Source organism: Hemitrygon akajei, chromosome 2 (genome assembly GCF_048418815.1).
Source record: "Hemitrygon akajei chromosome 2, sHemAka1.3, whole genome shotgun sequence".
Taxonomy (NCBI): domain Eukaryota; kingdom Metazoa; phylum Chordata; class Chondrichthyes; order Myliobatiformes; family Dasyatidae; genus Hemitrygon; species Hemitrygon akajei.
The window spans coordinates 92,929,526-92,957,404 of NC_133125.1; the positions used below are offsets into that span (position 1 = coordinate 92,929,526).

The window sequence follows — 27,879 nt, forward strand, 5'->3', positions numbered from 1 at the left end:
GTAAATATACTGTCATTATTTGAACATATAGGCAGAAATTGGAAGACTTGATTCCTTTGCATTGACATATTATAATGTATGACTCCTGAATATTTACAATATATTATGTAATTGATAGCTATAGTAGTTATGTGCCACTTTTGAATGAACCCAGCATGGACAAAATAAATAAAGCTACAGCTTTTTACTACTTCTTTCCTAAGTAGTAAATAACAAATGAACTAGACTACCATTAAAATTCCACATAGACAGATTCAATTTTAAATTTTAAATTGGTACCATCTGTCTAGTATAGTAAGCTTCTTCTCAATACGGAAAGTATTTTTAAAAAAAAGTGAAAATAGAACTGATTAAAGGAAACAAATTAAAATAAAACTGGTCTCTGACAAGTATTTTTTTTTAAATGAGTTAGTTAATATGAGTAAAGGTATCAAGTTGCTTGATCTGCACTTATTGGGATAAAGAATACTGAGTATACTACAAATTTACAATGAAGACTGAATGCTGGAAATATTCAGCAGTTCAGGCAGTATATGTGTAGAAAGAAAACAAAGACATTCAACCTTAGACAAGGTGTGTTAAACATGGGACATTGCACCACTTGTGAATTGGAGTCCAATTTTGAAATTTGGTTCTTTTGATATCAATGGAATTGATGAAGCTGGGTACAATGTACACATGCTGGCTTTTTCCCCTTTTTCAGTTCAGATGGAGTGTTGACTGTTTATTCCCCTTCATGTAGGTTTCCTTTGGGTGCTCCGGTTTCCTTCCACAGTTCAAAGGCTTACCATTTGGTAGGTTAATTGGTCATTGTAAATTATCCTGTAATTAGGCTGGGATTAAATTGGGGATTGCTGGGCAGCCAAGCTCGAAGGGCCAGAAGGGCCTATTCTGCACTGTATCTCAATTTTAAAAAATGCTGCCTGACTGACCTGCTGAGCTTGTCCAGTGTTTTGTATGTGTTCATGAAAGATACAGTATGCACTTCAAGTGAAGAATTGTCATTGGAACAAGGAAAAGCTGGATGTGTAACAGTTTGAAATGACTTAATGGAAATAACAATTTCTTTAAATTCCTCATGTATTCCCTTCCATGATTTATTTCTTTTGTTTAACATGCTTCCATTTTAACATTTTAAAACAAAGATGTTAACATATTTTAGATATCATACTTAGTGCTTTTATCCCCACCCTCCTTTTTCTCCTCTGAACTTAAAAGCTTGTACCTTTACTGATCAAAGTTCATTGAACTGAAACATTATCACATCAGTTGGTAGACCTGTCTATGTCCATGACCTTTTTTTTCACTGACAGAAGTTTCAGAAGTGGAGATTTCTCTCAGACAACACAACAAGTAAACAATAGATTTGAGCAAAAATATCCAGAGACTGAAAAAAAAGCTTAGAAGCGCAACATAAAATGCTGGAAACACCCAACAGGACATTCAGCATCTGTAGAAACAGAAACAAACTTAACATTTTAAGTTCATCAGAACCGAGGAAAGGTCTTTCAACTGGAGTGGTCAGCTCTATTTCTCCCAAAATCAATTAATTATTTTGATAGTGTATTACATTCAAGAATGAGAGGGATTAAATAAACATGGGTTTTTCAGGGTGAACAGTAACATAGCAGTTAGCATGAAATTATTACACCTTGGGAAGTCAGAGTTCAGTTCTAATATCATCTGTAAGAAGTTTATGTGTTCCTTACTGTGAACTTCTGGGTTTACTCCCGGTACTCCAGGTCTTCCCACAGTCCAAAGACAAAATGATTAGCAGATTACTTGGTCATTGTAAAGTCCCCAATGATTAGGCTAGGGTTGCTGGGCAGTGGGGCTCATTGGGCCACAAGAACCTGTTCCATGCTGTGTCTCTTAATATATTAGTAATTAATATTTTTAATTTGTCTATGAAACGATGCTCAGCAGTCTGTTAGTCTGCATGAGATTGAAAATGAAAATACATGTTATTTATTTCAAAACAGAAACACTATTAATAAGTTTCCTCCACAAATTAATTTTGCTGATTATAATGCTAAATTGGCAGCACCAAGTCTGGCTGCATATGATTCAATCAAAATTATATTCATCTTTTATTCATCTATTATGCTATGGATCAGATGCTGCAATGACCTGGGGAGATTGTGATATTTGCAATGTTTCTTATGAATGGTTCATAATTTTTATACTTTTTGTTTAAAAAAATCCTAGAACTATGTAAGTATGCATACACAAAGAAGCATTTAAAAAAACACCATAGTGTAGCGGTGTGCTACACGCAGCGCTAAAATAACGACACGGAGTCGGTAAACTGCAGTTAAAGAAGATTTTATTCGAACTTCGCGGCCTTGCTTTAAAGCCTCCCTGATCCCGCCCTCCCCGGGCGCGGATACTGTAGGAGGCACATATTCACAGTCCTGTCCGCGCGCGGATGCTGTAGGGGGCACATATTCACAGTCCCGCGCGAGCTTTTCCCTTTGTTGGTGAAGCAGACCTGGCGCCCTTATGGGACTGGCCTTTATGCCGGCGCGCTGGCTATTTGTGAGCCGGTTCGAGTGCGCTAGGAAGTGGGTCGCCACATAACGCCCCCCCAGAACCGGCGATACACCCCCCAGTGTCCACAGTCTGGGCCTGACCCTGTTTGGGAGTCGGCCTCTGCGCTGCGGTGCCGGGAACTCGACCGGTTGCGCCACGTCCACATGGGCCGGTTTGAGTCGGTCCACCGTGAAAACCTCCTCTCTCCCCCCAACGTCCAGCACGAACGTGGACCCGTTGTTCCTGATCACCGTAAACGGCCCCTCGTAGGGCCGTTGCAGTGATGGCCGATGCCCGCCCCTTCGTACAAACACACTTACAGTTTTGCAGGTCTTTGGGTATGCAGGTCGGGTTCTGCCCATGCTGCGAAGTGGGTATGGGGGCCAGGTTGCCGAGCCTCTCGCGTAGTCTGCCCAGGACTGCTGCGGGTTCTTCCTCGTGCCCCCTTGGGGCTGGTATGAACTCCCCGGGGACGACCAGGGGTGCGCTGTACACCAACTTGGCCGACGAGGTGTGCAGATCGTCTTTGGGCGCTGTGTGAATGCCGAGTAGGACCCAGGGAAGCTCGTCCACCTAGTTAGCTCCTCGCAGGTGGGCCATGAGAGCCGACTTTAGGTGACGGTGGAAACGCTCCACCAGGCCGTTCGACTGTGGGTGGTAGGCAGTGGTGTGGTGCAGCTGTGTCCCCAAAAGGCTGGCCATAGCTGACCACAGGCTGGAGGTGAACTGGGCGCCTCTGTCGGAGGTAATGTGGGCCGGTACACCAAAGTGGGACACCCAGGTGGTGATCAGTGTCCGGGCGCAAGATTCGGAGGTGGTGTCAGTGAGTGGGATCACCTCTGGCCATCTGGTGAACCGGTCCACAATAGTGAGGAGGTGCTGGGCTCTGCGTGACACTGGCAGGGGCCCACGATATCCACATGAATGTGGTCGAAACGCCGGCGGGTGGGGTGGAACTGCTGCGGCAGAGCTTTGGTGTGCCACTGCACCTTGGCCGTTTGGCAGTGCATGCACATTCTGGCCCATTCACTGACCTGCTTGCAGAGTCCGTGCCAAACGAACCTGCTGGAGACCATCCGGACGGTAGTGCGGATGGAGGGGTGCGCTAAGTTATGTATAGAGTCGAAAACGCGTTGCCGCCAGTTTGCCGGGATAACGGGACGGGGTTGGCCGGTGGTGACATCACAGAGTAGGGTCCTCTCACCGGGGCCTACAGGGAGGTCCTGGAGCTGCAAACCAGAGACTGTGGTTCTGTAACTAGGGATCTCCTCGTTTGCCTGCTGCGCCTCAGCCAGTGCCTCAAAGTCTACCCCTTGGGAAAGGGCGTGAATGTTAGGGCGAGAGAGCGCATCCGCCACAACATTGTCCTTACCCGAGACGTACCGGACATCCGTCGTGTATTCAGAGATGTAGGACAGATGGCGCTGCTGGCGGGACGACCAGGAGTCGGACACCTTCATGAATGTAAAGGTAAGCGGCTTGTGGTCCGTGAACGCGGTGAAGGGCCTACCTTCTAAGAAGTACCTGAAATGCCGGATTGCCAGTTATAGCGCCAACAGTTCCCGGTTGAAAGCACTGTATTTGAGCTTAAGTGGTCGCAGGTGTTTGCTGTAAAACGCCAGGGGTTGCCAGCGACCCGCGATGAGTTGCTCCAGTACCCCACCGACTGTCGTGTTAGATGCGTCCACTGTGAGGGCGGTAGGGACGTCCGTTCTGGGGTGCACTAGCATTGCGGCATTTGCCAAGGCTTCTTTGGTTTTAATGAAAGCAGCTGCAGCCTCTTCGTCCCAGGTAATGTCCTTGCCCTTACCCGACATCAGGGCGAACAGGGGGCGCATGATTCCGGCAGCTGAAGGGAGGAAGCGGTGGTAGAAATTTACCATACCCACGAATTCCTGAAGGCCTTTGATTGTGGTGGGTCCGGGAAAATGGCGGATCGCGTCTACCTTAGCGGGCAGAGGGGTTGCCCCGTCTTTAGTAATCCTGTGGCCCAGGAAGTCGATGGTGTCGAGCCCGAACTGGCATTTGGCCAGGTTGATTGTTAGACCATAGTCACTCAGTCGGGCATAGAGTTGGCGGAGGTGGGACAGATGCTCCTGACGGCTGCTGCTGGCTATGAGGATGTCGTCCAAATAGATGAAAGCGAAGTCCAGGTCGCGACCCACCGCGTCCATTAACTGCTGGAATGTCTGTGCGGCATTCTTCAGGCCGAACGGCATGTGGAGGAACTCGAAAAGGCCGAACGGGGTGATGTGTGCCGTTTTGGGGACGTCGTCCAGATGCATCGGGATTTGATGGTATCCCCGGACGAGGTCTACCTTGGAGAAGATCCATGCGCCATGCAGGTTTGCTGCAAAATCCTGAATGTGCGACACAGGGTAGCCTCGTTCAGCCTGCGGTAGTCGCCGCATGGTCTCCAGCCCCCTGTCGCTTTGGGCACCATGTGCAGGGGTGAGGCCCATGGGCTGTCGGACCTCCGTATGATCCCCAATTCCTCCATCCTCTTGAACTCCTCCTTCGCCAGTCGGAGCTTGTCCGGGGTAAGCCTTCAAGCACGGGCGAGGAGGGATGGTCCCTGGGTCGGGATGTTGTGCTGTACGCCGTGTCTGGGCATGGCTGCCATGAACTGCGGTGCCAGAACCGATGGGAAATCCGCCAGGACCCTGGTGAAGTCGTTGTCGGACAGCGTGATGGAGTCAAGGTGAGGGGCTGGCAACTGGGCTGCACCCAGGGAGAACATCTGAAAGGTCTCGGCGTGGACCAGTCTCTTCCTGGGCAGGTCGACCAGTAGGCTGTGAGCCCGCAAAAAATCCACACCCAGAAGTGGTTGGGCTACGGCGGCCAGTGTGAAGTCCCACGTGAACCGGCCGGAGCCAAACTGTAGCTGCACCGTACGGGTGCCGTAGGTCCTTACTGTGCTGCCATTCACGGCCCTCAGGGGGGGACCCGGTGCCCTGTTGCGGGTGTCGTAACTTGTCGGAGGTAAGGCGCTGATCTCGGCACTGGTGTCAACCAAAAAACGGCGTCCCAACTGCACCGCTTGTCCCACACATACAGGAGGCTATCCCAATGGCCAGCCGCTTTAGCCATCAGCGGCGGCTGGCCCTGGCGTTTCCAGGAACTTGCAGGGTGGGCTACAGCGGTGGGCTTCTGCGCCCCACCGCTGGTGGTAGAAGCACCATTGTTCGTTGGGCTTCCCACCCCTGCCCCTGGGGTTAGCGTGCTCTGTGGCCGGGCCGGGTCTGGTTTGCTGCTGGGAGCGTGGCCTGGTGATCTGTGCGACGGATGCCCCACTCACCTTCTTGGCATTTCACAGCAAGTCCGCCCGGGCTGCCACCTTCCGGGGGTCGCTGAAATCCGCGTCGGACAGCAGCAGGTGTATGTCCTCGGGCAGCTGCTCCAGGAATGCCTGCTCAAACATGAGGCAGGGTGTGTGTCCGCCGGCCAGAGACAACATCTCATTCATTAAAGCCGATGGAGGTCTGTCTCCCAAACCATCCACCATCCAGGTGCAGTAAACGGGCAGCTCGCTCACGCCGTGAGAGTCCGAAAGTCCTTATGAGCGGGGCTTTGAAATCCGTGTACTTGCCGTCCACTGGGGGAGACTGTACGAACTTCTCAACCTGGGCCGCTGTCCCCTGGTCGAGGGAGCTCACCACGTAGTAGTAACGTGTGTCCTCTGAGGTTATCTGCTGAATGTGGAATTGGGCTTCTGCTTGCTGGAACCATAGGTGAGGTCGCAGCATCCAGAAGCTTGGCAGTTTTAACAAAACTGCATGAACAGGTGCGGCATCGTTCATCTCCGGTCCAAATATCGTTTGGGCCGTCGGGGTCACCAATTGTAGCGGTGTGCTACACACAGCGCTAAAATAACGACACGGAGTCGGTAAACTGCAGTTAAAGAAGATTTTATTCGAACTTCGCGGCCTCGCTTTAAAGCCTCCCTGATCCCGCCCTCCCCAGGCGCGGATGCTGTAGGGGGCACGTATTCACAGTCCTGTCCCGCGCGCGGATGCTGTAGGGGGCACGTATTCACAGTCCTGTCCCGCGTGCGGATGCTGTAGGGGGCACGTATTCACAGTCCTGTCCCGCGTGCGGATGCTGTAGGGGGCACGTATTCACAGTCCCGCGTGGGCTTTTCCCTTTGTTGGTGAAGCAGACCTGGCGCCCTTTTGGAACTGGCCTTTATGCCAGCGTGCTGGCTATTTGTGAGCCGGTTCGAGTGCGCTAGGAAGTGGGTCGCCACAATAGTTTTTTTTTTCTGACAGTGATATTTTGAGAGTAAGTAATGGAATTGATGAAAAGGCGAGAAAAAATACTTGTCCCCCCAGAAAAGAATCAATGTATATACTATATGTACTCTAGGCACAAAGTATATCAGGGAGTATGGGAACAGAGCAGGAAGATGGTATTAAAATCAAGGATCATCCATGACCATTGAATAGCAGGGTTATACTGAAGGTTCAAATAGCCCAAATCTAAAAAAAAATTCCAAAGTGTTAACCTTTTCCTGACAAAACTACATCAGCTCCTTTATTTAATTCAGGAACTAATAAACTTCATTTACTAGAAAAGCTGATTTCTTAAGTCAAGTCAAGTCGTCAAATTTATTGTCATTTAATTACATACATGTATACCATTAAATTAGACAATGTTTCTCCGAACCAGGGTGTAAAGCACATTAGTACACATAACACACATGCAACACATAATGACTTATGAAAGTAAGGATAAAATCTACAGATGAATTACACATAAATTAACAGAGTAAAGTGCGTAAATTAAATATTGTAAGATGCAGAACAATTTAACTGTTGACACTTCTGGTATTGGAAAATGAAACTGGTCAGGTGTCAGATCTCTCAGTGGGACAGCATTTTGGAGATAGTGATCACAATTTTATCTTCTTTACCATAGCATTGGAGAGGAATAGGAACAGACAAGTTAGGAAAGCATTTAATTGGAGTAAGGGGAAATATGGAGCTATTAGGCAAGAACTTGGAAGCATAAATTGGGAACAGGACATGCCTTACAAGCCTGGATGAATTTTTTGAGGATGTGACTAAACACATTGATGAAGGTAGAACAGTAGATGTAGTGTACATGGATTTCAGCAAGGCATCTGATAAGGGTACTCCATGCAAGGCTAATTGAGAAAGTAAGGAGGCATGGGATCCAACAGGACATTGCTTTGTGGATCCAGAATTGGCTTGCCCACAGAAGGCAAAGAGTGGTTGTAAACGGGTCACATTCTGCATGGAGGTTGGTGACCAGTGGCTTGCCTCAGGGATTTATTCTGGGACCCCTTCTCTTCGTGATTTTTATAAATGACCTGGATGAGGAAGTGGAGGGATGGATTAGTAAATTTACTGATGACACAGAAGTTGGGGCTGTTGTGGATAGTGTGGAGGGCTGTCAGAGGTTACAGCAGGACATCGATAGGATGCAAAACTGGGCCGAAGATTGGCAGATGGAGTACAATCCAGATGAATATGAGGTAGTTCATTTTGGTAGGTCAAATATGATGGCAGAATGTAGTAATAATGGTAAGACTCTTGACAGTGTGGAGATTCAGAGGGATCTTGGGGTCCGAGTCTATAGGACACTCATAGCTGCTGCGCAGGTTGACTGTATGGTTAAGAAGACATACGGTGTATTGGCCTTCATCAACCATGGGATTGAGTTTAAGAGCCGAGAGGTAATGTTACAGCTATAGAAGACTCTGGTCAGACCCCACTTGGAGTCCTGTGCTCAGTTCTGGTCACCTCACTACAGGAAGGGTGTGGAAACTATAGAAAGGGTGCATAGGAGATTTACAAGGATGTTGCCTGGATTGGGGAGCATGCCTTATGAAAATAGGTTGAGTGAACTCGACCTTTTCTCCTTGGAGCAGTGGAGGATGAGAGGTGACCTGACAGGAGTGTATAAGACGACTAGAGGCATTGATTGTGTGGATAGTCAGAGGCTTTTTCCTAGGGCTGAAATGGCTAACACGAGAGGGCACAGTTTTAAGGAGCTTGGAAGCAGATACAGAGGAGATGTCAGGGGTAAGTTTTTATGCAGAGAGTGGTGAGTGCGTGGAATGGGCTGCCAGTGATGGTGGTGGAGGTGGATATGAAAGGGTCACTTAAGAGACTCCTGGATAGGTAAATGGAGCTTAGAAAAATAGCGGATTATGGGTAACCCTAGGTAATTTCTGAAGTAAGTACACGTTTGACACAGCATTGTGGGCTGAAGGGCCTGTATTGTGCTGTAGGTTTTCTAAGTTTCTAAATGGTGCTCCTGTAAAACACAGATAAGATGGGGATGCAGAGTCTTGCTAGCTTCAATCTTCCTAGGAAGTGAAGGTGCTGCTGTGGCTTCTTGTTTAAGGAGGTGATATTAATGGACAAGGTGAGGTCATCCGTGATGTGACCTTCCAGGAACTTGGTGCAATTAACTCTCTCTATGGAGGAGCCAGGGGGGATAATTCATCCGCACCATCCACAAGTCCACAGTGATTTTCTTTGTCTTTTCCGCATTCAGGCTTAGGCTGATCTTCTCTCACCAATCCACCAGCTGCTCCACTTCCTCTCTGTACTTCGTCTCATCACCGTGGTTGATGAGCCCAACCACTGTTGTGTCATCCACAAAACTGATGACATGTTCTGAGCTGAATCCTGCGACGCAGTCATGGATCAGCTGTGTGAACAGCAGTGGACTGAGCACACAGCCTTGGCGAGCACCAATGCTCAGAGTAATGGGATGAGAGACGCTGCTGCCTACCCAGACTGACTGCGGCTTTCTTCGCTAAGAAGTCCAGGGCCCAGTATCAGAGGGAGGTGTTGAAATCCAGCAAGGACAGTTTTCCCATCAGTTCCTGGGGGTAATATGCAGTTAAACACCATACTGAAGTCTATAAACAGCTGTCTGGCATATGAGACCCATTTTCCAGGACAGGTTAGACTGGAGGCCAGAGTCTATTGCATCATCAGTGGATTGACTTGAGTGATAGATGAACTGGAAAAGGTCCATTGTGGCTGGGAGAATGGGTTTAATGTGCTCCATGGCCAGCAACTCGAAGCATTTCATAATTGTCAGTCTTAATGCCACCAGACGATAGTCACCCTGATAGATTACTATCTCTTTCTTTGGCATTGGAATGAAGGTTGCTGCCTTGAAAATGAAGGGGACAATGGACTGTTACAAATATGTTGAATATATCTGTCAGTATCTGATGCACCTTCAATAACTCTCGGAGATGGGAGGCGAACAATAGGCTTTTATTAGCAGCAAAAGAGACCACGACATCTTGGAGACTGAGGGAGGAGCAGTGCCTCCAATCGCCTTTATACAGGGGTCTGCAGGAGGAGCCACAGGAGCAGTCAGCGGGGGGGGGGGGGCATGTCCAGACAGGTATATGTAGTTCACCACAGTATCTCAGTCAGTTGGGCTGCACTGTCTTCTTGGCATATCATTGGGCCCTGTAGCTTTGTGTGGGTTGACTCAGGCCAGGGTTTTCCTCACCTCAGTTTCAGCCAGACAGAACGTCTGCTGCCCTGGGGGGAGGGGGCCTTACACACCAGTACTTTGTTCTGTGCATCAAACCTGGTATAAAAAACATTCACCTTGTTGGGAAGTGAGATACCTTGGTTACTGACATGCAGGGTGGACATGTAGTCTGTAATCTTTTGAATTCCCTGCCACATGTGCCTCATGTCTGGTATCATAGAAATTGTTGTAGATACTCTGAGAATGCTCCCATTTTGCCTTTCTGATGGAGTGGAAAAGCATAGGTCGTTATAGCAAGGTGAATGGGGGAGTTGGCACTGCTTACCAAATGCCTTCCAATGGCATTGCGTCTCATATAGCCTCTAACAACCAAGTCCAGCTCCTGGCCTTCACATGTGGCTTAGCTACTAAGCCCAGTGGAAACATTTCTATTGACAGGAGAAGGCGCGAAGAGAGGGTGCTGGCGCCATAAAATCAGTCACTTCTGACAGGTGGGACTCTTCAACCATGGTCCACAGCTCATCTAGAAGGAAAACTCTGATCTCAAACATCTACTGTCTTATGGCTATACCCACTAATGAAGAAAGCTTCATGAAGACCTCAAGGAAAAATCCAGAACTGGAGTCTCTAAGGCAGTCCTACATTGAGTGCAACGCTGACTGGAAAATCCTAAGATGCCACTGGTACCAAACTGTTTCTGTCTCTGCCATTCCTTTGGATTTAGGGGCTGTGTGCAGAGGAGGAGCCTGGTACATGGGCAACAGCTTACTCCCCATAACATACTGCTCTGGCTTTTATATCATGTAGACAGCTAGTATGTAACATTCATGGCTCGCTAGAAAAGCTTCTAATTCCAGGACTGTGACATTTATGAGCTGTATACTGTATCTGCAAATATTTCCAAGAGCTTTGATAAAAACTGAATTCTGCATGAAGAATACTCACATCTAAATCATTATTTTGTGCATTTAAATGAAAAATAAATCCCTTTCTTTATATCAAATATATTATCTAAACAGAATTCTATTCTTTCACCTGTCATATCGACGCTGCCAACATTCAATTAATTCAATTTATGTTCAATCTGTACATTGACTTCTGCTATCTTGATTTGTTTGTATTGTTGTAGATGAATTAATAAAAAGAATAGAATTGTATGCCATTGGCAAACTTAATACACTTACAGAAATTAGAAATTAATGGGCAAGCCATATAAATCACCTTATGATTATTCACTGGATCTGCATCCTCAACAAAACAAATGATTATTTGATGTCAAAAAAAAGAGTTGACATCACAGCATGAAAGGAAACTGTTTAGTTTATGAATAGTCCTGACGAAGGGTCTCGGCCCAAAACATCGACAGCGCTTCTTCCTATAGATGCTGCCTAGCCTGCTGTGTTCTACCAGTATTTGGTGTGTGTTGTTGTTTGAATTTCCAGCATCTGCAGATTTCCTCTTGTTTGTAGTTTATGAATTGTTTTCTTCCAGGTCTGAGAACAAGCTTTTCATGAAATATGCAGAAAAAAGCAAATTGCCCTTCAGAAAAAGGTTATTTTATGCTTGCAGTGTACCGGTACTTAATATTCCAGAAATATTTGAGTAGTATTCAAAATATACTGCACTGTTTGATTAAATATTCTTTGCTTGTTTACATAATACATTATGGGGAATTTGCATGAAGTCGGTGAATGGCATATGTCATTATGTCACCACATCATATGTGAGTGCCTCATTAAAAGGAAACCGAAGTACACGAGTATCCCAGGCTCCTGATTAGTTTCTGGAGTTACAGAACTTATCAGCAGCGATGAGGAAGTTTATAAAATAAACCCAAGATTCTACCTACTCTTTGAAGCAAAATTTATTCTTTGGAAAGGGAGACAGACTTTTGAGTGAAGAAAAGGCAGAAAATGGACAGAATTAACAAGAAATATATCTGACAAAGCATTCATAAATAGGGAGTACCGGGTAATGATAATAATAAAGTTTTAAAAAGCTCAAACGGCTGGCTACATCAGAAAGACAGAAGTGTATGATTGCACAACAGATAACTGGATAATGTATACTGATCAAATTGAGGATTTTTTAAAGCAAATGGAATAAGAATTGATAAGAAATGGACACCAGTATTACTGAATGTAATAGGTGGAAAAGAATACAGTTTGTTCAGAAGTTTCACTCCATACAAACTAATAGAAATCAACTTTGCTGAAATTGTGAATTTAATGCAGAAACTTTTAGAACTGGAACCATTACTGATCGCAAAACACTTTAGGTTCCATAAACAAAATCAAAAGAAAAGCTTACATGGCTGAATTAAAGAAATTGTCCAAGCATTGCCAGTTCAGTGATTAGCTTAAAGATGCAATGAAAGATCATTTAGTTTGTGGAATATTACAAAAAACATTCAGAAATAGCTCCTAATTGAAGCACAACTCACATTTAAAACAGCAGTTGAAATTGCTGCATCAATGGAAACAGCAACCAAAGATGCAAATGAGCGGAAGCGAGGAAAAAAAAGTAATTGTGCATAAGATTGCGACTTTTAAGTGGAAATGTGACTGGCTGAACAAATTGTGTTACTGTTTTGCAAGGGGTCACATACAATAGATCAAGGCTGTATTAAAGGTGAAACTTGCAGAAAATGAACCAAAGTAGGACACATTCAAAGAGCAGGTTGGGCAGACAAAAATAAATGGGCAGCCCAGGGAACAGAAAAAGATGCAGTTACAGTTTCAGAAATAGCACTAATCTACATGCTGTTGATGAAAAATCTAATAATGATGAGAGAGGCACAGGACGGCTTAGCCTTAAGATTTACAAAGTGAAAACTAACAATAGGCAAGCAATATGACTTACACCAAAAGTGAATGGCAAATTAATTAAAATTGAATCGGTTGCTCTCTTGGTTGTTTCAGTCATTCCACAAAATGTGTTCGAATGGCATTTCAAAGATACCTAACTGAATTCTGCTGATATCCGAATAAGAACTTATACTGGAGAACAGATAATTCCTGTGGGAATGGCATTCGTAACAGTGAAATACAATGACCAACAAGCCACATTGGGCTATATGTGGTAAAAATAGAGGGGCAAGCATTGTGTGGCTGAGACAACTACATTTTGATTGGAGATCTATCCACCACTTGCACGCCCATCCCCTGCAATAAACCCAACTGAAAGCAAGTTAAGAAAGGTATGGGATGATGCCACAGCAATGTTCAAGGATGGAGTTGGAAAACTCAAACATAGCAAGGTTAAAATGTTGTTAAATGAAATGCCACACCTAAGTTTTACATGGACTGACCTTTTCATTATCCCATTCATGATCACACAGAGACTGGTGGATCTTGTGTCCAAGGTTCAAGGGGGCCCAGTGGTCCCAGTAGCCAAGACAAATGGGTCTGTTAGGATCTGTACTGATTCTAAAGTCACTATCTACCCAGTACTGAAAATATTCTCTACTCAGGATTGAAGATATCCTTGCAAACCTTTCTGGAAAGAAACATTTCAACAAAGTGTTCTTGCAATAATAACAGTGTTGTCGTGATGGGAGATTTTAATTTCCCAAATATTGATTGGCAACTCCCTAGAGTAAAGAGTTTTGAAGGGTGGAGTTTGTTAGGTGTGCTCAGGAAGGTTTCCTGACACAATATGTTGATAAGCCTACAAGAGGAGAGGCTGTACTTGATCTGGTATTGGGAAATGAACCTGGTCAGGTGTCAGATCTCTCAGTGGGAGAGCATTTTGAAGATAGTGATCACAACTTGATCTCCTTTACTATAGCATTGGAGAGGGATAGGAACTGACAAATTAGGAAACGTTAATTGGAGTAAGGGGAAATATGAAGCTATCAGGCAGGAACTTGGAAGTATAAATTGGGAGCAGATGTTCTCAGGAAAATGTATGGCAGAAATGTTCCAAGTGCTCAGGGGATATTTGCATGGCGTTCTGCATAGGTGCGTTCCAATGAGACGGGAAAGGATGGTAGGGTACAGGAACCATGGTGTACAAAGGCTGTTGTAAATCTAGACAAGGAAAAAAGAAAAGCTTACAAAATGTTCAAAAAACTAGGTAAAGATAAAGATCTAGAAAATAATAAGGCTTGCAAGAAGGAGCTTAAGAATGAAATTAGTAGAGCCAGAGGAGCCATGAGAAGGCCTTAGTGAGCAGGATTAAGGAAAACCACAAGGCATTCTACAAGTATGTGAAGAGCAAGTGAATAAGACATGAGAGAATAGGACCAATCAATTGTGACAGTGGAAAAGAGTGTATGGAACCAGAGGAGATAGCAGAGGTGTTTAATGAATACATTACTTCAGTATTCACTAAGGAAAAGCTTGAGCATAAAGACATTAAGAAAGAGGAGTTTTTGGAAAACATCAAGTTGGATAAGTCACCGGGACTGGATGATATATAACCTAAGCTACTGTGGGAGGTGAGGGAGGAGATTGCTGAGCCTCTGGCAATGATTTTTGCATCATCAGTGGAGATGGGAGAGGTTCTGGAGGGTTGGAGGGGTGCAGATGCTGTTCCCTTATTCAGAAAGGGAATAGAGATAGCCCAGGAAATTAGACTACTGAGTCTCACTTCAGTGGTTGATAAGTTGATGGAGAAAATCCTGAGAGGCAGGATTTTTGAATATTTGGAGGGGCGTAATATAATTAGGAATGGTCAACATGGCTTTGTCAAGAGCAGGTCATGCTTTACGAGATTGAATTTTTTGAGGAGGTGACTAAACACATAGATGAAGATAGAGCAGTAGGTGTAGTGTATATGGATTTTAGCAAGATATTTGATAAGGTACCTCATTCAAGGCTTTTTAAGAAATTAAGGAGGCATGGGATCCAAGGGGACCTTGCCTTGTGGATCCAGAATTGGTTTGCTCACAGAAGGCAAAGAGTGGTTGTAGACGGGTCATATTCAGCATGTAGGTTGGTGACCAGTGTTGTGCCTCGGAGTTCTGTTCTGGGACCCCTTCTCTTTGTGATTATTATAAAAGACCTGGATGAGGAACTGAAGGGATGGGTTAGTAAATTTACTGATGACACAAAGATTGGGGGTGTTGCGGATCATGTGGAGAGCTGTCAGAGGTTACAGCGGGACGTCAATACGATGCAAAACTGGGCTGAGAAGTGGCAGAAGTTCAACCCAGATGAGTATGAGGTAGTTCATTTTGGTAGGTCAAATACGATGGCAGAATATAATATTAATGTTAAGACTCTTGGCAGTGTGGAGGATCAGAGGGATCTTGGGGTCCAAGTCCATAGGACATTCAAAGCTGCTGTGCAGTTTGACTGTGTGATTAAGAAGGCATACAGTGCATTGGTCTTCATCAACTGTGGGATTGAGTTTAAGAGCTGAGAGGTAATGTTGCAGCTATATAGGACCCTGGTCAGACCCCACTGTGCTCAGTTCTGGTCACCTCACTACAGGAAGGATGTGGAAACTGTAGAAAGGGTACAGAGAAGATTTACAAGGATGTTGCCTGGATTGGGGAGCATGCCTTATGAGAATAGGTTGAGTGAACTCGGCCTTTTCTCCTTGAAGCAATGGAGGATGAGAGGTGAACTGATAGAGGTGTATAAGATAATGAGAGGCATTGATCATGTGGCTAATCAGAGGCTTTTTACCAGAGCTGAAATGGGTAACATGAGATGGCGTAGTTTTAACGTGCTTGGAAGTAGGTACACAGGAGATGTCAGGGATATATTCTTTATACAGAGAGTGGTGAGTGTGTGCAATGGGCTGCTGGTGATGGTGGTGGAGGTGGATACAATCAGGTCTTTTAAGAGAGTCTTGGATAGGTACATAGAGCTTAGAAAAATAGAGGGCAATGAGTAACCCTCGATAATTTCTAAATTAAGTACATGTTTGGTACAGCATTGTGGGCCGAAGGGCCTGTATTGTGCTGTAGGTTTTCTATATTTCTATGTTTCTATGAGGTGAGGCTTACCTACAGATGGAGTTAGAAGGAGAATCCAAAATGTTTCTTACAATCATTACAGATAAAAGGGCTTTATTGCTTTTATAATCTTATTTTTGGAGTAGCATCTGCACATGCACTCTGCCAGAAAGCTATAGCCAAAAGCAAGTGAAAATCCCACAGCCTTTGCATCATGTTTCCTTACCACTGCTGAGTAAAATTACACACAGATTGGCAGAGAGGCCTTGAGTCAGCTTTCAGGTTTAAAACATTTCAACCATTTTCTGTGTAGGAAAGAGCTTACACTCATTACTGATCATCAACCATTGGTGTCCATTTTCAATCTACAGAAAGGTTTCCACTAACAGCAGCAGCATGAATGCAGAGATAGGCTCTGTTTCTTGGAGGAGACAAATTACAAGATTGAATTCAAGAGGGCAACTAATCATAAAAATGTTGATGGATTGTCCTGTTTACCCTTGGAATAGGAAATGGATACTAATGCAAATTGAAAGTCCCCTTATAATGGCAGAGATGATCCAAGGGGAAACCAGAAAAGACCCCTCACTATCTCAGGTCTACAGGGCAACCCAAAATGTCTGGAATGTGCAAGCAGAAATTCCAGTACCCTCATTTTTCCCAACACCAGGATGAACTTACTCTTGACTGGGTTTGTCTCATAGAAGGATTCAGAATTGTTGTATCATCCAAGCTGAGAGTTATAGTGTTGGAGGAGCTTCATTGAGGTGTAGTCAAAATGAAGCCATTGGGTCAAAACTTTGTCTAGTGGCCTAGAAGAGATCAGCAAGTAGAGCACCTTGCCATGGACTGTTTGAGATGCCAACTTACCCAGAAGAAAGGTGTTCAGAGCTGTTAGAACCATTTCCTGCAGTTTAAGAGTCAGCTCCTTCAAGCAACACTGCAAAGGCCCCAGAATCTGAGACTGTTTCACAGTCATGTGTCTCACTTCCCAAGCAGAGTGACTCCTCTCCCCCACCTGTCAGGAAAGTTGTTATCCCACAAGAGTAAGAAATCTTCCTCAGAGATTACATCTGTAGGGCTGATTGGGCAGTCTGCAATCTCTCAAGAATATTCCAGGAGGCAGAGGTAGTGTTCACGAACCTCATGGTGAAAGGACTGCGGGATGTGATGTGACCCGATGTTCATCTCCTTTTTGCAAATTAAAGCTTCCATTAGTCGCCGATTAAAGTGATGATGGAGATTGAAACTTTGAGGTGAATGCAGAGGGTGAGCACTGCCTGCTTGTCTTTGTATTGCTAGTGAGAGAGGGGAAGCTGCCTTCTGATTGCTGGTTGGATCACTCTGCTGCTGGAGAGAGGAGAGGCCACCACTGTGCTTGGAGAATGTTACCCAGATTTTCTGCATTTTGGGTATGATATAAATATAGACTTGGACTATGGACATTTTTTAAAGTCTTATAGTTTATTCTATTCTGTATTTTTTGTCCAATCTCTCTCGTTTTTTTGTGTGCTGAGGAGGGGGATTTAGGGATGGGGTTAATGTGCCTGTTTCATTTTTGCTTGTCTTTTTATGTGGAGAGGAGTGATTTGAGGATAATTGTACTGTTCTGTTGTTTCTTAGTTGCCTGGCTATCTGGAGAAGAAGAATTTCAGAGTTGTATACTTTGATAATAAGTGAACCTTTGAGCCTTTGAATTTAAAAACGGATGGATTACTACGGACATTACATTGGAATGGTTTGAACACACTGACACAGTGGTGCCAAGAAAACAGCCTCTCCCTCAATGTCAAAAGAACTAAGGAGTTGATTGTGGATTACAGGAGGAACAGAGATGGACTAGCCCCTATTGACATCATGGGACTATAGTTGAGAGGGTGAGTTGTTTCAAGTTTCTCAGTGCATACATCACTCAGGATCTCACCTGGATTATACATACCGGCTGTGTTGCAGAAAAAGCACGAACGTGCCTCTTTCACCTTAGGTGGCTGAAGAAATTTGGCATGAGTCCTAGGATCCTCAGGACTTTCTACGGGAGCACCATTGAGAACATCCTGACTGGCTGTGTCACCGCCTGTTATGGGAACTGTACTACCCTCAATCACAGGGCATTGCTGAGAGTGGTGCGGACAGCCCAGCTCATCTGTGGATGTAAACTTTCCTCTAATCAGGACATTTACAACAGCAGGTGTATAAAGAAGGCCTGAAGGATCATCAGGGACTCCAGCCACCCAACCACAAACTATTTCAGCTGCTTCTGTCTGGCAAACCATACCACAGCATTAAGGCCAGGACCAACAGGCACCGGGAAAGCTTCTTTCATCAGGCCATCAGATTTATCAATACACATTGATCTAATTGCATATCTGACTGTACGTTGTATCTGACTGGACACACATGTATACCAGACTCTTCTGTATGCAATCTTACTGTCTGGGCACTATCTTCCAACAATTCCCTTCCTTATCACTAGTGACAGAGATGCAACATAAAGATTTTTACTCCCTCATATTGTGAGATAAAATTCTAATTCTTATTCTAACATTACTTTGTTCCAGCAGCGAGAGCTCACTGTGACTCTGTCGGTCTAGACAAAAATTTAAAAATAATGCCGATGCTAGATAACTGCTCTGCGCATCAAAAAGCAGAACTCTTGGGAAAGGATAATGTTTACAGTATCTGCCTTTCACCTAACTGTATGTCATGAATTCAACCCTGGAAAATAGCATTTAATGCTCTTTGAAGGCTAAGTATTGATCCCTGTTTATGAAGTGGCTCCTGAGAGCAGTTGACCCTGACAAACCCAGTACAGGAATTAGTGAAAGAATTTAACGTGCGAGAAATGATTTATGGAGTTGCTGATGCCTGGGATTCAGGAGAAGAATCAGCGCTGAAGAATACATGGCATAAATTGTGGCCAAGTTAGAATTTGGAGTCAGCACCCAGTGAGGAAATTGGAAATAACTTTACAGGATTTAGGGTTTCCAAGCTAAAACAGATTGTACATGACCTGCTTTCTTATGCTAAAGATCTAAGTAATCCTGCTGTGAAGGATATTGCATCAAGGCTGGATGCAAATAACATAACAATAACGAGTGGATGGATATCGATGACAATGAACCTACAGTTCATCGTTATACTGATGCTGAAATAGTGCAGTCGGTTGCAAGTCCAGAGTCAAAAGACAGTGGGGGAGAAAGTTTTGATGAAAACAAGGAAGAGGTAGCTGAAAGACTGTCCATTGATAGATTAATTTAGCTGACAGATGAACTGATAAAAGGTCTCGGGCAACACACTTTTATTACTGACCAAGAACTATTGAATATGGACGTTGCAAGATAAACTAATTAAAGAAAGACCATAGACATGAAACAGGTTAGCTTGCAGGATAGCTAGGGAAAGTCCAAGACAGGAGTAAACACTTGAAATTACAATGCCATCAAATTCAGGTCAGCCAGATGTGCTGCCACCACTATCACCAGTTCTTGAAAATGCTGTCCCAACTTCATCACTATCACCAGGTCTTGAAGATTCAATTGTCATTCAAGATGAAACACAAGACTATCCTGATGACCCCCACTTTCAGACATGTAACTCTGCCTAGTTGTACAATCCAACTCTTCACTTTGGAAGTGGCAACAACAAACCTTCTGATGCAACCTTATGAAGTAACTAAACCTTGGAAGATATGTTATCTGAACTGTACTTCAATGAATTTCGCTTGCGTTCCATTTGTTGTTTGTTTTTTCTTTATCATCAAAGGATGAGTAGATCAGTAAGTGTATTAGAGATGGTTATTCATTTAATCCTAACCTAGCCACTTGTGATTCAGCAAAATCACTAATCCAGCACTGCACAGGTCTCAATCGTTCCAGATTGTAGTCATCAAACGTGTGTGTGTGTGTGTGTGTGTGTGTGTGTGTGTGTGTGTGTGTGTGTGTGTGTGTGTGTGTGTGTGTGTGTGTGTGTGTGTGTGTGTGTGTGTATGTGTGTGTGTGTGTAGATTACTAATGAGTAATATGTAATATTTTGAGATGAGATGCATTCTATATTGAGTTGGAGTTTATAGCTATGCAGGAAGGAGTGTGAAGTATTTAATATCTCAATAGTATTTGAATAATTTTGTAAATACCTGCATATTGTTTGATTAAGTATTCACATTCTTTGTCTGTTTACAAAATTCATTATGGGTTACATGTAAGAAGTATGTGAATAACATACGTCACTACATCGTCCTTGGCCTCAGTAACTCCTTGGGCAATTGGATCCTTGATTTCTTCACTGGCAAATGCCTGTCAGTTCAGATTAGCAACAACATCTCCTCCAATATCTCCATCAGAACAGCCAGACTATAAACCTGTGTGCTTAGACCCCTGCTCTACTTGCTTATGCAAGTACTTATGACTTTGTGGCTAACCACAGCTCCTTTGCTATACAGGCAATCCCCAGGTTATGAACGAGTTCTGTTCCTGAGTCCGTCTTTAAGTCAGATTTGTACGTAAGTCGGAACAGGGACATCTGGTATTATTTAGCGTCAGTTAGTCAGATGTTTGCCTTAGTACACAGTATATATTTTACCTTTCTATGCATATAAAACACTTAAGAAACACATGTATTTCAATAATTAAATCAGTGCTTTGCTTAGTAATAATTGTAGCTTTCATTGGGGCAGAGCCTTTCACATGCTCCGTTATTCTCACTTTATCCTTTTCCTTTAAAATTGTTCTGATCGTTGACCAACTGTAGCTTAATGCTTTTCCAATGACTGACGGCATTTCTCCTCTTTCCAATAGCTTTATCATTTCCACTTTATTTTCAATCATGATTGTTTTCTGTCAACGGAACAGAAACACTGCGGATTCAGCAGCAGCCGCAGACGGCAGGTTCTGATCTGAGCTCCCCCGGGTCCTAAAATCCACCTCACTGAGACAGGTTAAATGGGACAATTGGGGGTGGTGCTGACTGGAAAAGGGGGGGGGGGTCTGGGTGAATTTTGCTAAGAAAATAGCAAAACACAAAGGAACATACTCAACACAGTGTTAACGGCAACAACTTAAAATGGCAGATGGCGTTCTCCTTCCTCCGTTCGTAAGTACAAGTTGTTCATAAGTCGGACATTCGTAACTCGGGGACAGCTTGTATTGAAGTTAGCTGACGACACCGCTGTCAACGGTAGGCTGAATCAAAGTTGGTGACAAATCAGTATATAGGAGGGAGATTGAAAATCTGGCTGAGTGGCATCACAGCAACAACCTCTTACTTAATGTCAGCAAAACCAAGGAGCTGATTATTGACTTGAGCTGGAGGTTCACGAGCCAGTCCTCATCAGAGGATCAGAGGTGGAGAGGGTCAGCGACTTTACATTCCTCAGTGTTATCATTTTGGAGGGCCTGTCCTGGGCCTAGAACATCAATGTAATTATGAAAAAAGTACGACAGCACCACTACTTCCTTAGTAGTCTGCAAATATTTGGTATGACATTTAAAACTTTGATAAAGTTGTATAGATGTGTGCTGGAGAGTATAATGACTGGCTGCATCACAGACTGGTATGGAAATACCAATGCCCTTGAAAAATAAATCCTACAAAAAGTAGTAGATATGGCCCAGTCCATCACAGATAAAGCCCTCCCCACCATTGAGCAGATCTACATGAAGCATTGTTGCAGGAAAGCAGCATCCATTATCAGCAACCCTCATTGCCAAGGTCATGATCTCTTCTCACTGTTGCCATCAGCAAGAAAGTAAGGAGCCTTAGGATTCACACCACCTGGGACAGGAACAGTGATTACCCCTCAACCATCAGACTGTTGAACCAATGGGGATAACTTCACTCAACATCACTTGCTTATCTTTGAGATGTTCCCACAACCTATGGACTCAATTTCAAGGACACTTCATCTCATGATCTTGATAATTATTGCTTATTTATTTATTATTATTATTTCTTTCTTTTTGTATTTCCACAGTTTGTTGTCTTTTGCACACTGTTTGACACCCAAGTTGATGTAGTCTTTCATTGATTCTATTATGGTTATTATTCCTTTCTGGATTTATTGAGTATGTCTGCAAATGAAACTCAGGGTTGTAGATGGTGACATATATGTACTTTGATAATATATTTTATTTGAAATTTGAACTTTAAACCATGTCGTATGTGAGGGCCTCACTAAAAAGAAAATTGAGTACATGAATATCCCCAGGTCCTGTGTTCTACTTTCGACTAGTTTCTGGAGTTACAAAACATAACAGTACCAGATGTGCTTATTACTGAAATTTCAAAATATCTCCATCATCTTTACTTTCTAGTGTAAATCTTGGTTACTGTAAGTCTTTATTCATACATTTATTTCTTATGTACTGTATATACCAGAAGCAAACACAGCTAAAGTCCCTGTCATTGAATCTATCAAGGCTTCAAAAAAATAAATATTTGAATTACCAACTGGTTCCCTTTGATTCATGAAAAGATTCTTGATATTGCTGCCATCCAGGTTTGCTGAGCTGATATTGTTTCCATCGATCCAGCACAGTATCCTGTAACAGGAAATATGGATACACAAGCTGAAATTAAAAATACTTTCACATTAGTGTAGATGTCAATATTCTCATGCCTTGCTTCTAGCTTTTCACCCATGATTTGTTTTTGAGCTGCTTTGTAACAAATCCTTCCAGATTAACTTTAGTGGAGGATTCTATGGGACAAATAGACTTAATCATTTGCTATTGTGAATGAGATTAATTAAAAAGTTATAAAGCATTAAAAAATATTTTGGGCGAGTGCTCTTTGTATTTGTGTTCCAAAATATTCAATAGGCCTGGATGGGTTTGGCTGGCAAGTCAGAAACTTAAAAAAAGAAATCATATTGCTTTAAAAGTTAGACAGTATCCCAATCACAAACAACAGGAAATCTGTGGATGCTGGAAGAGTACAGTCAACATTTTAGGCTGAGACCCTTCCTCAGAACTGGACAAAAAAAAATTTCCAGTCTTTTTTCCAGTCCTGATGCAGGGTCTTGGTCCAAAATGTCAACTGTACCATTTTTCCATGGATGCTTCCTGGCCTGCTGAGCTCATCCAGCATTTTTTGTGTGTTACCATATCCTAATTGTGCTTTCACAGTTCTTGAAACAATATTCTTCTATTCCCTGACGCATGTTGGGAACAGCTTCAAAACATGGACCACAGCAATTCATCACCAAGGACTACAACCTGTCAAGGGAAACCAGAAGTGGGTGGTAAATAAGCACCTAGAAATGTTCCAGAATTAATAAGGAAATTGATGCCTAACCCTTCTTAAAGAATGTGAAGATAATAGCACTATAAATGTAGCTTTAAAATTTTGGCCTCAATTTACCTCTAAATATTTGTGTAATCGAGGGTTTGTCAGCACCAATACTAATATTAATTCAAGGGATGAAAGTACTTGTATTCTTCAATAATTTAAAAGAAGATTACTTTGATGCAAATCCCCTGTGGAGGCTTTCACAGAGAGTTGATGGAAACATTTCATTTCAGATTTACAATGGAGTATGGCAGCAATGTGGAGGACAATTCTGCGTGTCCAGTGCATCAAGCAAGGGGAGGGCTGTGTGATGATTAATCTGGTATTCTGAGAATGGATTCTACATCTCCGCTTATTTTCTCATGAAGCCAGTAAATGAGTTGCTATAGTAACACAAGAGAAAGAAATAAGTTTGGTTTTGTGGTACATCGGTATGACTTGTGCACAGATGTAAGACTCCAACAAATTAACCATTTAGAGTTTTCTTTTCATATATATATGGATTGTTACAGGAATTGAGTAGAATTGCAAGATGAGGCAACATTAAGAGATGTTGAACGTAGATTCTGGTAGCTGGCGCTGGTAAAGGGATTCTAGTGTGATCTAATTGAACAGGGTGTTCATGAAATCTCATGGATATTTAATCCACAGGTGGGAAAGTAAATGGTGTTTAAAATATGAGGAGTTAAAACATCTCTGTAAGAGTGGGCAAGTGTATAAGATTCTTCTGGAATATGTTGATGTTGGGAGTAATCCATTTTTGTTTTAGCAGAAGTAAAGAGGGTAATAGGCTGGGATATGACAAGATGAAATACATTTGATTACACTGCAGACATCAGCAATGGCTACACACAGCAGATTTTACAAATGGAATTGGGAGATGGGTGGAAACATGGAAAATGACAGCATGAAGCAGTTTGTTTCAGAGATAGTGTGAGTCTGAACCACTGAGCATTTCAGTTGTTTTCTGCAAGGGCAATTTATTTCCGATGAGACCGCTATGAACCCACTCCTCCATAATGCCATTAAACAAGGAATCTTTCTGGCTTATGCAGTGTCAATGTTTAGTGCTCATTTTAGTAACCGACAGAAGAAATCAAATTGTTAAAATCTCCCATAAATTAAAATTTAAAAAAAACACTGATTCATGCTGGAAATTAGAAATAAAGACAGAAAGTGCTGGAAACACTCCATTTGATTTACATACTGAGTGTTTCCAAATATTTTCGATTTTCATTTTTTTTAAACTCTCTTACCATGAGGTTGGGCAGTGAGAAGGGTAGTTAAGAAGGCCTATGGGATGCTAGGCTTCATTAACAGAGGGATTGAGTTCAAGAGTAGAGAGGTCATGTTGCAACTCTACAAATCTCTGGTGAGACCACACTTAGAGTTTTGTGTTCAATTCTGGTCACCTCATTATAGGAAGGATGTGGAAGCTATGGAGAGGGTGCAGAGGAGATTTACCAGGATGTTGACTGGTTTGGAGAACAAGTCATACGAAGCAAGATTAGCAGAGCTGGGACTTTTCTCTTTGGAGCGTAGAAGAATGAGAGGGGACTTGATAGAGGTCTACAAGGTTATGAGAGGCATAGATAGGGCGGATAGTCAGTACCTGTTTCCCAGGGCACCAATATCAAACACCAGAGGGCATATGTATAAAATTAAGGGACAGAAGTTCAGGGGAGACATCAGGGGTAAGTTTTTTACACAGAGGGTTGTGAGTTCCTGGAATGACTTGCCAGGGATGGTGGTGGAGGTTAAAACATTAGGCGTATTTGAGAGCCTCTTCGACAGGCACATGGATGAAAGAAAAAGGGAGGGTTATGGGTGGGATTAGTACTTTTTTTTTAAAGATTATGTAGGTCGGCACAACATGGAGGGCTGAAGGGCCTGTACTGTGCTGTAGTGTTCTATGGTTCTATGAAGATTTATTTTACTTTCTTCATTTGTTAGGGTTGATGCTTGCAATACAGTTGACTTATAAATAAAAATTCTGCCATTAAATGTTATTTTTTGCTTATGAAACCACTGCAGCTACTACTCAAGCACAGAATTGTGATTTGATTAGACAGTTTCAGTAATTATTCCAAACACAAAATTGAATTCTTGTGCTCTCTGCAGTTCAATAAGCTGTTCAATAGCTTACCCTTTAAGTGGGTGCACTACTAGAAACTGTGGGTGATCAAGTCCATGAATTATGGAGGTCCGCAGGGAGCCATTTAATCTTGCAACGTTAATCTGAGCCTCTTCTAAATCTGAACTTGTCCAGTAAATGTTTCTGGAAACCCAGTCCACTGCAATTGCATGTGCATATGGCAAGTCTATAAAGAAAAATAATTAATTTAGTGCCTAAGTATAGTTGCATAAAAACAACATGAAATTGAAGCAATATGTATTGAAAAAGGAGTATGTCAAAAGGTGAGGTAAAGCCACTCAAATGTAATGATATCTTATTAGTTCACTCATCAGTATCTATTTTATGAAAATAGGATCTGGAACTTGGTCTCTGCATAACATTCATTAAATTACCTCATTTAGACATCAATTACCCAATGCAAAGCCTATAAACCTCTCTCTCCCAAAAGGGGAACAATTAAAATGCTCAATCTCAATTCTAACTTTGATCAATTGAAACAGGAAATACTAAGCATCTTTGTCTAATTTTTCCTCCATCTTTGTTTGTACCTCATTTGTATTGAATTCACATTTTTACCCTCATTCACAATATTCTCATCTCAATAGTTAAATAAATATGATTATTATGATTAAAGGGGATGATGAGTTCTGGGCTACCAATGCTAAATGCATGTATAATGAGGTCACCTGGTGTATTCACCTCATTATAGTCGATACCAGTGATTTCAATGAAGCAATATTGCTAACATTTTAATTGACACTGCATTTCAACTAATTTCCAAATAATAAAAAAAGAGAACCTTACATCCAATGAAGTCTCAGTAATATTAAATCAAAAATTCAGAAATTGCACCATCTCGGATCGCAAGACCCTACAGCGGATAGTGAGGTCAGCTGAGAAGATCATCAGGGTCTCTCTTCTTGCCATCACGGACATTTACACTACACGCTGCATCCACAGAGGAAACAGCATTATGAAGGACCCCATGCACCTCTCTTACAATCTCTTCTCCCTCCTGCCATCTGGGAAAAGGCTCCGAAGCATTTGGGCTCTCACAACCAGACTATGTAACAGTTTCTTCCCACAAGCCATCAGACTCCTCAATACCCAGAGCCTAGACTGACACCTTGCCCTACTGTCCTGTTTATTATTTATTGTAATGCCTGCACTGTTTTTGTGCACTTTATGCAGTCCAGTGTAGGTCTGTAGTCTAGCGTAGCTTTCTCTGTATTACGTAGTTCAGTCTAGTTTTTTGTACTGTGTCATGTAACACCATGGTCCTGAAAAACGTCTCATTTTTACTATGCACTGTACCAGCAGTTATGGTCGAAATGACAATAAAAGTTGACTTGACTTGACTTGATCAATGCGAACTGGTCCCTTAAATGATATATTCTCTTTTCAAGGGCAGCTAGAGATGAATAAGAATGGCTATGTTTTCCAGTGATTCTCCAGATCCCATAAGTGAAAAAGAACTCTCCATCATTGCCTTTTCTAAATCCAATATTTCAGTACAAACTGGCTGTAAAAGGAATGTCTGTTTGAGCTCAGGAATTAGAGTATCTGGATAAACTAAATGCACACTCAGGGCTGGCATTTTCAATGGTGTTAGTATTTTGTTTGCTTTTTCATTTCATCATTAATTTCTACTTACCTGCAGAGACCACTGTTTCTATTCCTGTGCCATTTATGAAGGCTCGTTTTATAAACCGAGGCTTTAAATCAGACCAGTAAATTCGTTCTTCTGATGCATCAAAATCAATGGTTTTAACTTGACTGATATCTGGATCAGTAAATGGTGTGATGTAATTATAGTATGGATTATCAACATCGACTCCACGGATCTCAGAATTTCTTGAATAGATTAAAAATTCCTTTTGTTCTGCACAAAGTAATAAAATAGTTTAATGTTTAATTCAGCTTTTGCTTAATGTTTAAATTTTAAACTAGTTTAAAGGCAATGTAATGTACTGCAAAATAATCTGACATTTCCAAATACCCAATCCCTTCCTTCTCCAAATGATAAATGTTTTAAATACCCTTCAGATCTTGACATGCATTTTTAAATTACTCACCTGTCAAATATACAGGCTCCAAAACTCCTTACATCAAAAAGTAAATAAAATCCAAAGCTACTTTAGTATAACTTTTATTTCTTCCCTTTTATTGGAGGTCTGCAGGACAAGTATCTGAACTGTTGTTTAATTAACTTTGAGAAAAGAACTGGTCTGCTGGCTATGGGAAGAAAAATTGAAAATCCATTCAAAAAGTACATGCTCAGAAATTCTACTATGCCTTTGGTGAAATGTGTAAGATGAAGATAAATCTTACTGGAATTGCATATTAGGATGCTAGTGAATCAGTATAATTTAAATCCACTAATCAGCAAAAGTCAATTCTGTTATTTATTTTAACAATTATTGTTGTGAAGTTTTACTTAGCTTCTATATGTCATGACAATCTTTAAAAAATGTGCTTTTATATATCACATTCTATGTCCTAGGGGAAATAACTCAAAGACACTATA

General features: G+C 42.6%; 1 protein-coding gene across 1 annotated transcript in view; it reads right to left on the minus strand.

The window, feature by feature from the left end:
• LOC140714547 (low-density lipoprotein receptor-related protein 1-like) overlaps positions 1–27,879 on the minus strand; it is a 1,940,354-nt gene that overhangs the window by 571,076 nt on the left and 1,341,399 nt on the right. The window contains exons 29-31 of the mRNA XM_073025830.1: positions 27,007–27,234; positions 25,362–25,536; positions 22,373–22,467 (exon numbers count right to left, since the gene is read on the minus strand). Of these exons, the coding sequence (XP_072881931.1) occupies positions 22,373–22,467; positions 25,362–25,536; positions 27,007–27,234 (498 nt within the window). The remainder of the gene's footprint in view (positions 1–22,372; positions 22,468–25,361; positions 25,537–27,006; positions 27,235–27,879) is intronic.